The sequence below is a fragment of the Strix uralensis genome, chromosome 12, assembly GCF_047716275.1.
Source record: "Strix uralensis isolate ZFMK-TIS-50842 chromosome 12, bStrUra1, whole genome shotgun sequence".
Classification (NCBI taxonomy): Eukaryota; Metazoa; Chordata; class Aves; order Strigiformes; family Strigidae; genus Strix; species Strix uralensis.
In genome coordinates this window covers 19550877-19565653 of record NC_133983.1, presented here as the reverse complement: position 1 = coordinate 19565653, position 14777 = coordinate 19550877, and the positions used below count along the sequence as shown (strand labels likewise).

The following is a 14777-nucleotide window of genomic DNA, read 5'->3' as shown; positions in this document are numbered from 1 at the left end:
ATGTGTCAGACTAACTGTATTGATTATCTACCTAATGTTGAAGATTATGCTACATCTATTTTAAATACAGATGGTAAGAGAATAGTAGAAGATTAATTCACACAGATAATCCAGCTCAACAAAAAGCCTCACAGTAATAATTTTATTTTAATTTTTTATTGTATTCTTCTTTGAGTAATGTATTCAGTTTGTAAATTAAATATATGATGTAAAAAACTATAAATCTTATCACAATATTCTAACTATCTGCATGCCAGATGACAGAAATTTAACCAGAGGAAAAAAAGTTCTAAATTAAATATAGGAGAAACATAAATGGAAGAGTGTCATTTCCAAGAGTGGATGATTAACAGAACAATATATAGCGAGTAAATTGTTTCAGTGTATACAGTGCATCCCAGTAATCTTGTTTAATCTGATAAACTGGAGAAAATGATCAGCAAAATCTAAAGACAATAGTCATGTGAAATCAGGCCAGTTTAGCAATGTCATAGCATGGATGTGATGGAGCTAAGGAAGGTTTGCTCTGGAGCTACTAAAGCATCCGGCTTGTCTCTGCGTGAGGGTTAATAGCACCTGCTTAATGCACACAAGGGTAACAGTACCTGAACATGTCAAGATGAAAGATGACTGTGACATAGGAAAAAGGAGACATCCTCAAAGCAATCTATACTGCACGTGAAACAAATTAAGGATGTCATAAATTAACTAAGGAAGCTTAAGGTACCTCTGAGTGTGGTTTACTGGCTTAGAGTGAGTGTTTGACACTTAGTCTAAGTACAAAAAGAAAACAGAATGGGAGAAAACTGTCCTTCCTTTAGTGGGAGTTTAATCTTGTTTTTAATCAGCAGTAGAACTTGTGGAATACCTAAAACCAAACTGGTATTCAGAAATTTCAAGATTTTTTAAGGGAACTTAAGATATTCCCAGACCACTAGTATCTAGTTGCATCTAGTAATCCTTCTCCAAGAATGGCAGTAGAGGATGCTATTTAAGGAGGAAATGCAAGCTTGGCCAATTTCTGCAGTCCTTTCCACTAGTATCATCCCCAAGTGTTGTACAAGAATATGAGAGAATTCATCCTTCCCGCTTCCTTCAGCATTTGCTCATGGACCTTTTCATGGATTTCTCTAATCACCTTTAGAGCCTGTTGATGCTGTCTGTCTCCACAGCTTCCTGTGGTAGGAGTTTGAGAAGTTGTGTAGCTACTACACAGAGAAGAATTTTCTTTCATCTGTGCTTTTATCTGATGTTCTACCAGTTTCAGTGAGTGGTCCCCAGTTCTGCGATTGAAGGATTTAGCGAACAACAGTTTTGCATTCCTCAGTCTTCCCAGTAGCCTTTCTCTGTCTCCTTTCTGTCTTTCTTGTGGGTAATGGTTAATACTGTACATACTTAAAAGCAGTGTTCTGTTGATAATTTACTAATAATTTCAGACTTCTCCAGCTAAAGGAGCATCTGTAAGATATCTAAAAGCAATGAGTTTTTATCCAAACTGAGAAAGCAAGCATATTTGGTTGTCTTTTACTGCCAGTATTGCTCCAGAATAAATAAAACAGAACAAGCTAAAATACCAAGAGGAAGCAGTGACTAAGTTCATAGAGAGTATTTAAATTAAGGGCACCATGAGACTACAAAGATTTTCGTAATGGAGAAAAACAGTGGTTAGTGATACATGACAAGCAAAAATTCTTCAGCAGATGGTACAGAAATAGAGTGATGTAGAAACAGGAAAGAGAAAATTAAAAGGGGATGTTTTTTGATGCTGTCAAGAAACTTGACAAAACAATCACTCTCAATTACAATATCTGGAGAGAAACAGAAATGTGATAACAGAAGACAACAAATATCATCAGGAACAACAGTACTGTTAGCTCCTGGGAGCATCAGTGGATGTTCTCCCACAGAGTTTTTCAACATTTTCCAATTTGCAGACCCTTAAATAATTGTCAGTAAAGACAACTCTACTCTCCTTATGATGGGATGTGTAGAAGGTAGAAGAGAGGTTTTGGTAAGACAGGTCTGTCCCAACTTCAGCAAGGTTCCAGGCCTCCACTAGGGTGCATATATGATTTTGTGCAAATATCTGTAGTATACAGTCCCCTTTCTGGGGTAAACAGTTTACTGGTGAGAGTTTTATCAATAGGTTGGGCAGGAAACACTTGTGCCCAAGTGGATGTATACACAAAACCAAATAAGGCTGGTGGAAGTCCATTCAAGGAGTCATCAAAAACTAGTTTGCAAACAGCTATTATTTGTTTCAACAGGACTCGCATACCACAGACAAAAAAATAAGGTATTTTTTTATTAGCTATAGTTTATAAATTACTAATTATATTGCTTGGTTCAATACACTGGTAGTTTAACATTATTATAATATGAAAGAATACTGGTTCAAGTTGATGGGTTTTGGAGGCCCTCAACCACAGGCCAACATTGGTAGCAGAGCTGGGCCTACAGCTGGGTTTTCAAATTATGGGGATTTTTTCAGTTTTCCAAATCTAGGCTTCATCTCAAGACCAGCTTGAAATTTTTATATACATTTTCTGTGCACTCTTGCACTCAGCTGTGAGATGAGTCTGACATTCGTTTGGGCTCCATATAGGCAATCTCAAAGCTGACACAAATGTCTACTTCATCGGATTCTACCCCAGGCTGCCTGGGAGCCACAGCTTCTGGGAGCCAAACCCAGGTCCTCCAGGCTCCCTCTTTGTTCTACATACAGTGCCTGGAGCCCTGCGAGCGTTGATGGGGCATGCCGGGCTTTCGACTTCCAGACTCTGTGGCAGACTGCCTGAAACCTCTGGCATAGCTGGCTGCCTCAAAGCTAAACGTGGGAGTCCTGCCAAGCAGACTGCCACATTGCTCCCGGTCTCAAGGGACAAAGCCTTGGGACCTTGGCTCAGATTTGGAGAAAGTTTTGAAACCCAAGATGTTTGGAACAAAACTTCTGTTATTCAACAAATTGGTATTTTTCTCTGAAACTTTTTTCATTTGTAATTTGTAAAATTTCAGACCAGTTTTATTTGTGACATCTATCCCGATTAAAATGAGTTTGTGTGATACTAACAGGACACATGGCAGAATCACACTGGCATCTTCTGTGCTACTTCCCTGGGAATGTGAATACTGAGGGAGTTCAGTAAATTGTTGGACTTGTTAAAGAGTAGTGCAAGTTTCTTCGATTTGACATTTCAAATGATGCAAAATCCTGTATCAGGAGATGTGACTTCTCTCAAGCTTGTAGGGCAGTATTAGGAAAAAAGCTAGTATTTTTTTTTTTTTTGACCCTTCTTCACCAGTTTCAGTCTGCTCTTACTTTGGTAGTCTCATCTCTCCTCTTTGTAGTTTTCCCCACTATGCGTGTGCTGGCTATCACAAAGCAAGACTGGAGGGATTTCTGACCTTGGGAGTGCTGCTGAGTATGGGTTTTTCAGATGAGAACCAGGTAGAGATTTAAAGATCTCTTGCTTTTGCCTACAGGGAAGTCAGACTGCAAGGGAGAAAGGAGAGCAAAATACAGAACAGAAGTGATGGATTTGGAGAATGCAAAAACCATCATAAAGAAATGTTTTAAAGGAGCTGCATACATCAGCTGTTAGGACAGGAGCCCTCTGTACATGGCAGAACACCTGGCTGCTTAGGCAAAGCAGCTTTCTACTGAAATAGAGCTCTCTTACAGGGATTATTCAAACAGGAGCTGGTGGATGCCATTCATTAGCTCTTGTGGGGACAAATTAAAGGCTTGTTTGACCTTACAGTTCTCTGTGGCCCTTTAGTTCCTCATTAAAAAGAGGAGGGTTCTGAAATATGGGAATTAATGCATTTTAAAGATGCATTTTGTATCAGAACATCCCCAATGAATAACATAAACCAAATTATTAAAAAAACTTCATTAGAAACAGTAAGAAAGCAAAGAAAAATAACTTTATATGCACCTGTAATTAGATATGCAAGCCTTTTTAAAGAAGCAGGCAACTTTTTAAGCAGTCTTGTATGAGCTCATACTCGTCAAAATCAAAAGCCTGCACTCTCAATTTTAAGTGTCACTGACATCATTTGGGCTACTTATGCATTTAAAGCTGACCATACATTTTGCTGGTTTGGGAGTCTTAAACAAAGTATTTGATGCCTAGATTGAAAGATCACAGTAGTCATAGGATGTAACCAGTAAGTCTAGGCAAGGTCAGTTCTACTTTCCAAATCAAGTAGTATTTGCTAGGTTGCCAGTAGGGTGGAAAATGGAAAGCGAGGTGATATAATTTATGTTGATTTTTGAAAAGTTTTTGGCAGGGCAATTCACAAGAAGCTGTTAAGGAAATGAGTGCTATCATGGGCTATAGAAAGTGGCTAATAAAAATAAATAATTGGAACAAATGGTTACTTTTCATCATGTCAAATGATTAGTAGTTGGCTGCCCCAAGGACCTGCAGAAAGATTAGTTTATTTAATGTACGTATTAATGAACTGGGAAGAGAAGTATGAGAGGAAAATTTGAAGAGAATACAAAGTAAGTAGAGTAAAAAGTAGGAAAGATTTTGAAGAGCTTCACTGAGTCATAAGAAAAAGGTGAATTGGCAACAGTAAAGCAGATTAAATGCATAATGAAAAGAATCATACATATAGCTGTGTTCTAAATTAACTGTAACCAGCAAGGAAAAAAAAAACCTAAGAGCAACCGTGTATCACTCAATGAAAACCTTTATGCAGTGTGTAACAGCAGAAAAAATAATTCTCAAAAGGTTGTATCACCACTATATCAGTAAGCAGTGGGAAATAATTTGGAACAGCTCCTGCTGTTTTTAAAAGGTATTAAAAAAACCTCCACACACCAAAGGCACAAGAGGATACTGAAAACGACCAGGAATCTGGAAAGACTTCCATGTGGTAGGAAGGCTAAAAAGGCTGGGGCTGCATGCTGATTGACAGAACGTCTTCCACTTTATCCCTTCATATAAGGACAAGAGCTTATTCAATGAAAGTAAAGGTCAAAAAAGCCCAAACAAAGCCCCAAACCCAAAACCCTGATCAAATAAAACATGCATCTCATTGTTAACTCCTGGAAATTACTGCCACAAAGCACCGTCAAGGCTTTAAATTTGGTAGGATTAAAAAAAAAAAAAATTGGATACATAGATAATGAGAAGCTACTTAGATGCATTAAGCTGAATTGTATTTATAGAGAACATAAACCTTTATTCTCTGAGAACTAAGCCAGTCAGTAACTATGAGGATTAGAAATAAATTCCTATTTGTTCTTGTTCCCTTCAAGGATGTTTGTACCTTCCCGTAAAGTACGTCCTGAGAGTTCTGATGTATTCAGTCACTGTCAGAGACAAGGGCCTGGCAGTTCTGAGTACTCCTGAATATGATGAGCATTAATACTGAGGAACTTGAATGTTATTCAGCCATACTTACCAGGGCACTTTAGCAAGAGTGGTATTAATTCTGTTTCTAAAATAATCCTGATTGGGTCTGAGCACACATAACTGAGAAGTGATTTGTTATTTGGTGATACACAGACCTGCAGTTGCAGTATTATACATACCTCAGTTGTCATTCCTACTGTCATCATTTCCCCACAAGGACTTTATACTGCAAAGTCATGTAACAAAGCCCTCATTACTTCATGTCACTCCGTGGGAAACGGAAGGGGAGAAGCCAACTGATAAAAAAATGGTATGATATATGGGGAAAGAGCGTGAATCTTGTTTACGTTCTCGCCATATCACTAGTGTAGCATGACGATGATTTTTCCACTAGTGGACTCTATTTGCAGCTGCTGCAATTAACACCACCCCCACCCCCCTGCCAAAGACAGTAGTTGTTTAAATCACATACCAATTCCATTCACAACAGGTGAATCATTACTAACTTCCAACACGCTGGGCAAATTTTGTTCTCCTTCATGATCATTTAAATCCATATTTTGCTGTTGTGAGCCATTCCCAAAATGTCTAGAATCTTTTTCATGACTGCCATCTCCATTCTGCAGACCATTATGTGGCTTTTTCAGTGGCATGATCTGTAAACCGCTGGGAGTAGTTCGGTAAGTCACAGTTTTAGCAGCCCTGTCATTAGCGGATGCTGGCTTTGCTGAGTATCCTCTTTTCTGTTTTTGAAGAGATGGATTAATTCTCTTCCTTTTGTGTGTTGACCCTTTAGACTTCCCAGATTCAGAAGGTCTATGTGATATTTTCTCAACAGAAGACCCTCGGCTTTCTCGTAAAAATTTTGGAGCGGTGGCCTGTTTCCCATGTCTTGATCGCTTTTCTCTAGTAACATGTAGTCCATTGAACTCATCAATAAATTCCTCACAATGTAGTAGATGATGTTCAGGTTCCCAGGTGTCTTCATTGCTTCCATAGCCTTTCCACCTGATGAGATATTCCCATTTGCCCTTCTTGTTCTTCCTTTTGTCTACAATCCTCTCTACCTAAAAGAAAAAACAAAAATATCATATTAGAAAGAAAAATAGTTTGGTCATGAAAAGGATGTTCTTCATTTACAGCTAGGGAGGCCTCCCTGACACTGACTGTAAAGGTGCCTAGTATTCATGAGATTCTCCTAAAATATAGTGCCTAAAATATGAACTGACTGACATGAAAAGCCTACCCAGGCTAGCCAAAATGCAGCAACCTTTAAATTTACCTTATTTTCATAGGATGCAGTCCAACACTATATTCCCATTGGATCCTATACAGACCGTGTGGACTGCTGAGGAGAACCTACCTGGTGTGTGTATAAACCACTTGACATAACATTTAGGAATCAGTGTTAACATGTTTCTGTTCGACTAACAATTCCATGAACAGACCTGGCAATACAGGAGAGGAATGCAGTAGCCCCAGCAGTATTTTGACAGCAAGGCCATTTCTCTTTCTGAAAACATTAAGAAGAGACATACACACATGAGCAAATCTGATCTGAGAACCTGCAACAGCCACAATGTGAAGAAACAAGAGAGAGCCTGAAGATCATTAACAAAAGCATGATTTTTTGAAAATCCGATTGTAAAATGAGTCTATTGCTGTTACATTCCTCAGCTACTTCTTGTCTGAAAGAGCTAAATAAAGCCTCTTTTGCTATATTGTCAGTTACTGATCACTCTCCTGAATCCACACATGCATTATGTCCCTATAAACATCCCCATTCTACTTCCTGTCTTGAAACTATCTTGAACAGAGAACTGATTATAACAAATTACAATATTTTGCACCAAAGATCTTATTTGAAATAGTGTACATCCACTTTGCTACTTCCAACTTGTAAAAATGTTTATTTTTTATCAATGCAATATTTGAGTAAATACACAAAATTTGCGAGTGCACCAATTTAAAAAAAAACCAACAAACAAATGAAAGGCATAAAGGCAGGATTATGTAGAAGTACTGAATTTCATGAATCTATGCTAGAGAATGTCAGTTTAAGGACCAATTCTGCACCAAGGGATAAGGGACTATATTGGGACTCCAAGCTGAATGTGAATTAACAGTATCATGCTGTTGTGGAAAACAGCCCGTACAACTGCAGAAATCTTTGTGCTACCTCAGCACTGGCAAGATCTCAACTAGTGGGAGAGTGCATATGGAAACCCAAGCACAATCAGTGGACAGAAGTCATGGGATTAAATTGCATCAAGTGAAATTTAGATCAAGTCATTAGGAAAAATGGAACGGTAGTCAGAATGAAGCATTAGACTAGGTAAGGTGGGGAAGGTATGGAAAAGTTTTTAGAACAAACATTTTTTGTTAGACAAACACCTGCCATGAAAAGTCACTGTTGGAAAATCAGGTTATGATGAGAAAACTTTTTGAAGTCTCTCCCAAGTTTTAATTTCCAATTCTTTTAAATTTTTTAATTTTTTAAAATGTGGCTTATGAGGGATAATGATGCCACTAATGAATAAAAAAATCATTATCATTAACCAAAAGCACTATTGTTAATTTAGAAAAATAAATAAGTGGATAGCTAATGTAATAGCTTTCATTGCTCTTCAAAGAAAAATCATCTCATGTGAAGAACAACAGTGCAATCTGTATGGAGAATTTAACCTTGAAGAAGGGCAATCACAGCAGTGTAAGTAATTGTTCTTTTTAGGTCCCCTGTTAGAGCAAACCAATGGATTAATTCTGTCTGTTCACTGGCTGGAACTGTACATTCATAGAAATCTTGGTGGGTTCCCCAAAGGAGTCTAAATGTAATTAGCAACTAAACATTATACTGCTATCTCAATTCATTTACATGGGAACTGTGCTAAGATATGTGTGTCTGAGTCATAGTGGACAGCTTTCCTCCCTCTCCAGGGCACTCAACTGCAGCATCCCAAACAGCTCGTTCCTGCGCTCTGTCTTATCAAGTATCTGCATAGAACCACTGCAGAAGCAAAGCAAGGCATCCTTTTTACTCTGAATTTAGCACAGTCCCCTTCAGGATTGCGCAGGGTGGCAAAACAATTAACTGAAGCTCAGGCTAGGGAAGTTTGAGATCATTTGAAAAGAGGGAAAAGTCTTCCCAAAAAAGATGAACTGGCATTTTTTTTGGTCCTCATTTGGGATGCGTGGCTTTCAATTATCAAGCTAATAGACTTATGATCTTGTGGACTTTATACAGAGAAGCTGTTCAAATTATCCCTGGCTTTAAAATACTTTTCATCCTCCTATCTGGGACTAGCCAGAAAGACTATACATCGAACCAGGGAACTCTGCAGTGGCCTGTGGTTGTCTGAGGATTTGTTAATTACTGGAGCTCACCATAGCAAGGAACAAAACATACGTGTATATATGTATGTCCTGGGGAAAAATCAAATTGCTGCTGAACTCAGTAGACCACATCTATCATCGCAGTAGAGAAGCTGGTTTAGTGCTATTCTGCCTGTACTAGCTAAACAATACACGCATTCTCCTCCCTGTTTAATTCAGGAGCTTGGACTTGGAACACAAACCCTGTGTCACGTTGATGCTACCTCAGTGTAACTTCTTTCTTTCAAGGGATTACACCAGTTGCATTCCCCCACTTGCTCACTGAAGGAAGAACCTCAGAAAGGATGGACAAATACTTTGCCATTTTCAGTATCACATACAAAAAACACGCCTTCAACCTCATCTTTTTTTCACTCATGCACCTATCTTTAACTATACTGATTTCTCATTTTCACACTGTTGCTCTACTACAAGGAGGAAAAGTGAAGGGAAGAGCTTTCATGGAGAGCATTTTTTAATATGGAAAGAGTATTTTGGTGATGAGGCATTATGCATTTCAATTAAGAGGATAAAAGGAGTAAACATGAGTGGTCTTTGTTCCTGGGAAACAAAATACTGGCAATAAGAGAATGTGATTAACCAGTTCAACACATCATGAAGGGAGAATGAAAGTATTTATGAAATTGGGTCAAATTTAATAAACGGTTTCCAGAAAAAACATTCAGAACATATATTTGGGAAAGACTAAGCGTTTCATTACAGCATTTTCAGAACAAAACTATCAATGTTTCACTTCCAATTTAACTAACAAAACTAAAATAAAGAGGGACTAAATAAACTGAAGACAAAATGTTTGTTTCTGGTTAACCCCCTTCTCAGTTCATTGTTTTGCTGGGGAGAAAATTAAAAAAATGTGGGTTGATCCAAAATTACTTGTTTTCCTTGAGTTTTTTGGTTCAGCCATCATACCCACTGGCTTGACTAATGATGCATAAAAAGTCTGAGTAGATATTTGCCTCATCCTCATTACTGCCTCACTGTTCATTACTGAATGCATTTGAGGGTAGCACTGAACATACTTGACCTCTCAACATGGTCCCTTTTCTTCCTCAGGGCTTTAAATTCTTCACTGATATTTATCCCCTTCAGAGTGCCACTGTGTTCCTTCACTGCATACAGTGAACTGCTTCAGTGTAGGCATAAATATCAGGTTTTTACCCACACCTGGTACTGTCTGTCCCATTTTCCTTCTATTCACAGTCCACAGTAATAACAAAATCACTATTTTGTTTTTTTAATGATGTATATTTGTTTTAACAGGTAGTATATAAAGTAATAATCTTTCTGCATTTACTTAAGGTTACACAAATTCATATGAGTTTTCTTAATGAGAAATAATTCTGTGACAGCTAGTGGTTAATAAAAATAATACTTTAATTCCTTCCCTAGAATAAGCAATACACAGTTCTGAGAATATGCAGAAAATATTTATGGCTTCGATGTCTGATTTTCCATTTCCCAGCTCAGTTCTATCTTTAATGGGAACTGAATAACATCTTCCCAAAAGTAACCTTTGTAGTTACAGTTTGCCAAATCCTTGAATTCACTATATTTTGTTTGGAAACTCAAGTAGTTAAATTTGATAAAAGTGAAATGACTGCAAACAAAGTTTGAAGGGGCACCACAGTTAAGAGAGTGCTAGAATTGGCATATACCATTACCTGCCTGGATTCTCTCTCTCCCTGCCCCTCCTGGCTAACTCTGGATGAATTGAGGTGCTGATATGTTACCATATAGATGTGTTTAAAGAGAACAAACAGAATGAGACCATGGCATCTGTGCAAATGCATTTGCAACACGCGTTTGAGCTTCCAACTAGCCTTAAACCTAGCTCTATACACAGCTGCACAAACTAGGATTAAAGTCATAAATAAAAGCCTTTTAAAAAAATATTTTGTATTCTAAACTTAATGTGAAATAAAAAAAAACCCTAGTCAATTATAGTCAAAGTATGTAGAGCTTCATAAACTTAGTGTTATGATCTGATGATCAAGTGTTTATATATGCGGAGTACAACACACACACATCTTCCTTCACAGAAGATTCAGGGTCAAAATCATTCATTTATCAACACAGTGTCATTGTCCATTTAACAAAAAGAAATCTAGGCTAAGTTAAAAAAGGGTAATTCCTATTGTATTATTTCTATAGATATAACTGTAAAATCAGAGCACAGTAGACTCAACTCACAGTTCACAGGAGCTCTACAGAGCATTAATAAAAATCCTTATGCTGCCAGAAAACACCTTCCAGGAGATCAGTAAACTTCCAGAAAGGTTTGGAAGATTGCGTATCTACTTAGTGATTTCCAAAATAAGTACATGTCATCTCCTCTTCTCGCCATGCATATCTATGTAAACAATTTAAACTCTAATCTGTGATGCTCAGATGGTTTCTGTTAGTGTACTGTACAGAGCAGCACACCGGTTTCATGACATACACTAGAAAAAATGCTTTTCATTACTATAAATTACAGGACTTGTATGGTTTTATGTGGTTTTTTGATTGGAGGTCTTTGTCCCATGTGCCTCAGGGTGTTGGAAGGGTATTTGAAGAAAGTGCCATGGAAAGAAAGGCAGTAAGATTTCTGAGAGAGATAAAGGCCATCTGATTCAACATGTTTGTCTTTTAAAAATTCATTCTTGCCCTGACTTCCTCCGTTTTGTTACCTTCGCTTTAAGAAATAATGTATTTCATTAGTTGTAAATCTCTTACTTGCCTGCATTTGTAACTTATTTGTGTTTCCCTTGTATTTGTATTTAACTTCTCAAAATCTGGAAATTGGAGCATTTGTTCCAGATGTACAACAAATATGGCACCGTATCTTCTGAAGCGGTCAGTATTCATGTTAGAAAAATAATAGTGGAATGGATGCTGGGTCTCCTGAATCTGACACAGTTTAAAAACAAGAGTAGATACAATCAATGTGCGAGCTATGAAACCCCCCCAGTAGTAAATGTGTGTAGTTACCCAGAAGGTCAAAATGAAAGCGAAAGCAAAAGGGCTAGATAGTCATAAAAATGAAAGGGAAGACATTCCCCATCTGAATTATACACAGGCAAAACATCAAATGACATCTTCCCAGGAAGTTCAGTGAACATCCTGTTAATGTCAAGAAGACATTGCTTTTTATTCAGTTACTTTTTTCTCTTTTTAAGCAAGGATTTTTAATTTTCTACAATCTTCTTAGAATCAGGTGTCAAACTTGCTAGGGAAATTCTGAAAGTGCTGCATTTTCACTGGAAAAGCCTGTCAGCCTCACATTACACATGGTTGCAAACCCCTGCGTTAGATATATGTGTCATCCAACACATATATATGAAGACTTAGAACAGAACAGATAAATGCTGTAAAAACTCGGGCTGCTTCCGGTATGTAAGCCTCCATCTTTGATCTTCCTCTCCTGATAGCCAGTAACAGGCTTCCTGCCATGTGATTCGATGGTCCAGGTTTATATAGAAAACCAGAAGTGAGTTAGTTGTATTTTACAGTAGTGATGTGGCAATTAAAAATTACTGCTAAAAGTGGCGTTTTCACATTCTTAAGACTTTTCTAGACCCAGCATTTTGCCTGCAAAAGTACATTCTGTTAGTACCTTCCCTGGCATCCAGGTATTTTAAAGAAACTGAAAGCTAAGCCTCACTCCGTGCTTACGCAAGCAACACGATTTCCTCTTTGTGTAAGGGGTCTTCTGGCAGAAGGAGCTCACCTTTTTTACCAGTTGAGATCAAATGAAGCCCTGCCTGATAGCCTGCAGAAAAACAGCCAACCACAGGTTCCATGTAGACTCATATCTCTAGTGACCTTACACCATTTTTCTTGGAAGCCCCACCTTTCTCTGAAATTCAGTCTCACCGAAACTGAAATTCTGGTCTGGTCTCTGTTATCCTTTTGTGGCTCTTTTGAAAATTTCCCTGGTGCCCCACCTCCAGTTCCACACAAGGGCTGTGTTTCCCCCCTTGATGCCATCTGTTCCTGTTGCTGACTCTACTAACAGAACCCATTTTTGTGCCCTTCTCTCATTTTATTTATGGCAGTTTTCTCCTGGTCAGAACCTAAGAGTGCTCAAATCTCCCAGTCTGTTAAAGCCACTTCCTTCTTCCACTATAAATTTAAGGATGTAATCTAAACCACTTTCTTTTATTAGGATATTTAAGTGTATGTGTGTAAACAATACCTGTGGTGTAAGTGCCACAATCATTTTGTTTTTTTGGAGCCAACAGGAATAGTAGTATACACAAGAACCTTGCACTGGAAGAAGGGCATTTTAGTATAGACTGACACTGTCCCTTGGGAAAGGACCGGAAAAGGCAAATTGCCAGATGACACAGGGATGAGGAAGGGACTTCTTGGTCAACGTGTGTACTCCCTGTCATTGTAGGCAACTACATCATATAAACCCTTTCATATTGGGTATGTTCATGATACAGAACATACTTCTGCCTGGGTTTATTGTTGATAGGTTGCACAGCAAACAGCTGTTCATTTTTAAAAGTAATCGTGTTGTAAAAAATATTTAGGTTTCATTTGGAAAGCAAGATGGTTTTCAAAGGTGCAAGAATAGTGCACTAAAAAATAAAGATATTCTTTAGCAGTAGGTTAAGGCAATCTTGACAAAGTTCTTTATATGGAAGAAGAGCAGGATTTTTTCCTCTGCAGTGCAGGTGTGCACCCATGTCATCAAAATAACTGTTACGCAATGTGGGGGAGACCTCTTTAGGTCTGTTCCCCGTAAATGGTTTAAATCCCTTTCACTTAAAAACATTAATCAACACATACAACATATATGGAAATCCAAAGAACATGGGGGTTTCTATTTCTTCTAAAGCATAATGATGCATTTCATGTATCAATTCCCTGTCTTCTTCTGTACAATAAATCAGTTCATTATTGTATTTCAGTGTTCGTATTTCTTAAGGAAAGGAAAGCAAGAAGCAAGGCATACCAAATTCTTGATGTCCTTTATGTTATAAAGTGGTTAGTTCTGAACACACTCTCTACAAACTTGCTAGCACCATTTATTTCAGAATGAATCTGTTAGAATGCTATCTAGAACATTTGAATTTGATGATAAATGCTTACTTTTATTTCAGTACTAAAGTACAGCTGGTAATTTTTACTATACTGCTAAAGCTGTTTTGTACATTATAGTGCACACTTTAAATTTAGAAACAACAGATATTTTCCTGGTTTGTAGACCAACAAAGTAAAAAATAAATGCTGTTCCTATTTACTACCATAAGTGAGATTTAAAAACACAGTTAGTGTACACTGCTAATCTAAGAGAATTGAGACATGGATGAGGTTTGCTTGAAGCAGAACTGTTTTGTACAGTCTATTTCTGTGACAAGCACAGATGACTAAAAGATGAATGAGAAATCTAAATTCAAGGAGACAAAATATTTTGCTAAGCTCTACAAAGAGCTGGCTGTTTTGGACACATGTATGGCTCTCAGCTTTCTAATACTGTGGACTACTTCCTCAAATGTTTCTCTGCCAAATTCAATGGGATTCTCCAGTTTTATACCATGTGAGAGTATATGTGGGGAATGTGTGTTTATCAGAAAAGGAGAGTTCAGCACAACCTAGTATGGACCTGATTCTGCCTATGCTTCCTTTACAGTACTACAAGTCAGCAGTTATTCCCAATTTACTTAGATGCAAGTAAAATTCAAGTAGGAATCCCTGAGATTTAAGACATGAGGTTTTTTACTTTTATTTTAAAAGCAGTTTATAGGAACAGGAGCAGGACTTGAAGAGACTTCTAAGCAAACCAATGTTTATGTGAACATATCACAGTTCTTTCAGTAAAACTGCCTGGAATTTGTTTAAAAATACTCATGTTTCCAAACAGTTGTGGAAATGTGTGAGCAGTAGTTAAAAAATAGAAATATGTTTATCACTAAAGGTACTTTTCACCAACATAAAAGCAAGTCCAGAAATGCAGGAAGGAATTATTAATTTACATAAAAGTTGCACCTGAAATCATTAGAAAAAAATGAATGCTGTTTTCTT

At 37.6% G+C, this 14777-nt stretch overlaps 1 protein-coding gene across 2 annotated transcripts in view; it reads right to left on the bottom strand.

Moving 5' to 3' along the window:
• CDYL2 (chromodomain Y like 2) overlaps nucleotides 1-14777 on the bottom strand; it is a 61063-nt gene that overhangs the window by 22051 nt on the left and 24235 nt on the right. The window contains exons 1-2 of one of the 2 annotated variants that reach the window (XM_074881955.1): nucleotides 6818-6961; nucleotides 5842-6436 (exon numbers count right to left, since the gene is read on the bottom strand). In XM_074881955.1, coding sequence (XP_074738056.1) covers nucleotides 5842-6436; nucleotides 6818-6913 — 691 coding nt within the window. In that variant the 5' untranslated portion in view covers nucleotides 6914-6961. Of the gene's footprint in view, nucleotides 1-5841; nucleotides 6437-6817; nucleotides 6962-14777 lie in introns of those variants that run through there. The other variant, XM_074881957.1, reaches the window with a different exon arrangement.